Source organism: Rhagoletis zephyria, unplaced genomic scaffold, assembly GCF_001687245.7.
Source record: "Rhagoletis zephyria isolate East Lansing unplaced genomic scaffold, Rhagoletis_zephyria_1.1 Rzeph_scaffold_50982, whole genome shotgun sequence".
NCBI classification, from domain to species: Eukaryota; Metazoa; Arthropoda; class Insecta; order Diptera; family Tephritidae; genus Rhagoletis; species Rhagoletis zephyria.
In genome coordinates this window covers 1-2029 of record NW_016208035.1, presented here as the reverse complement: position 1 = coordinate 2029, position 2029 = coordinate 1, and the positions used below count along the sequence as shown (strand labels likewise).

At 35.4% G+C, this 2029-nt stretch overlaps 1 protein-coding gene across 1 annotated transcript; it reads right to left on the bottom strand.

The window, feature by feature from the left end:
• Nucleotides 1–208: 208 nt before the first annotated feature.
• Nucleotides 209–1061, bottom strand: LOC108355850 (glucoside xylosyltransferase 2-like; the record flags this gene model as incomplete). Its single annotated transcript, XM_017606984.1, has 2 exons — nt 209–615; nt 681–1061. Coding segments are annotated over 2 exons (713 nt in total), but the record flags the coding sequence as incomplete, so codon positions are not given.
• Between the last annotated feature and the right edge of the window lie 968 nt (nt 1062–2029).

The following is a 2029-nucleotide window of genomic DNA, read 5'->3' as shown; positions in this document are numbered from 1 at the left end:
AGAATTTTTTCCTTATGTGGTACGTAAAACCCTTCGCTCCGCTAGACTGTGAAACCGAAAGGCAATTAAAATTTTTTTAAAATAACATTAGGAAATTTGTTACAAATTCCATTGAGTGAATAATGCATATGCTTCGCACAATAGTGTATTTTTTAAAAAACGTAACGTTTATTTGCTGAAGCGCCTGGAAAATTATCGTAGTCAAAACAAAAGTTAAAGACTTTATTACTGAACAAGGTTTTTTAACAAATATAATTGAAATATTATTATATAAAATTTACTTTCAATCATGCATTTTCTTTTGATATCTTGCAAACATGTGTTTTGCAAGACGCATCGTTTCTTCAGTTAGCAATCCGCAGTTCGTTTCTTTTACTACATTTTCGTTCAATGATGCATTTAGTGGTAATACAAAATCCAAGTAAGGGTTTGTGCCAATCTTATAAGTTTCTATTGCTTCATAAATCGCTCTAAAAAGAGGTTGTTTATTAGAGTGAAAGTTGCCTCTGTTACCGTGTAATAACTTAATTCCTTCAGCCGATACATTACACACACTTATATACATACAGTGATCTGGTCGATAATTATATTCACAAGGCAACAGAAAGAGGGCGTCTATAAGAGATTAAGTTTTAAAGTTTATTTAAAAGCATACATATACATACGTACAATTGTTTTACCTGAATTATAATAAAAAAACACATTAATTATGTCCTGGTCACCCCAAGTGATACGTAATTTATACTCATTATATATGGGTATAATATGTGAAACCCATTTGTGCGTTCGCATTCGAGTGAGATTCATAAGCATAACACCTGAATTTACTCCCATCCGGCCATAGAAAGGATGGCGCGCGAAACGATTGTACCAACCAATGTTTTCATCTTCATGCTCCGAGGTCAGAGCAGCGAATTGGGAAGCATTAAATCGTTCAAAATATTGCCAAATGTCTGATATGGGAGATAAAAATATAACATCTGTATCCACGTATAACAGAGCATCAACTTCAGTCAGTAGCGCCTGGAAAATATTGAAGAAGAGAAAGTAAACGATTATAACTCAGCAACGATTGAGTATGACAGAGAACGACACGCTCAAAGAGCGTAAACGTGAATTAGGCACACTAGAACAATGGGCGCGTTCATAAGTAGTAGCTGTTGGGTAACCGTTGGCTCTTTGTCTTAGAAACGCACAGTTGAGTAGTTACGCTCAGCCCAACAGTTGGCAACTTTCCGCCATTTTTTCCTGCGGGAAATTTTTACGCTACCTGAACTCAACGTATTGGGCTTAGCCTAAACAGCTGATAGAAAAGACTTACGANTTTTTACGCTACCTGAACTCAACGTGTTGGGCTTAGCCTAAACAGCTGATAGAAAAGACTTACGACGCTTGTATTAAATTTAACGCCGCTTTGTTAGGTGACAGTTGCAAATAAATTTATTATATTTTATATTACTGACATGATAAAGTATNATTTTACACTCTTTAATTCATTGTAACATTGAACGATTTTTTCAACACGGCGGCCGCTCAGCGTTGAATTCTAAATAGTATCGGCGCAATTATCTCTATTTGTTGCAATTTCATTTGTTTAGATTTATCAGCTGTTCATTTCGCAGCATATTCATCAAGCCGTTTCTAAGACGTAATTGTTGGGTTCAACAGTAGCCAACAGTTTTGTAGCAGATGAGCTAAACAGCTACGTCTTATGAACGTGACCATTCTCACTTTTAGCTTAAAGTATTTTTAGATAGACCGCTAATCGAGCAATTAGCCAGCCAAGATTTTTCGATTAAGGCGCTGATTGAGCTCGATTTACCATACAAAATTTCAATTCTTAGCAGCTAGATTAGTGCTTAATTGAATGCTAATTGAATGCATTTTTTCACGTAATCAGCAAATAGCAATCAGCTGTTTGTTTCTGGTCCTCTTTTACAGCAGATATCCCATCAGAAATGGAAAAAAGGAATTTTAAAATTGTACGCAATCTGCAAACACTTTACCTAAATATACCCAAAAAGGACAT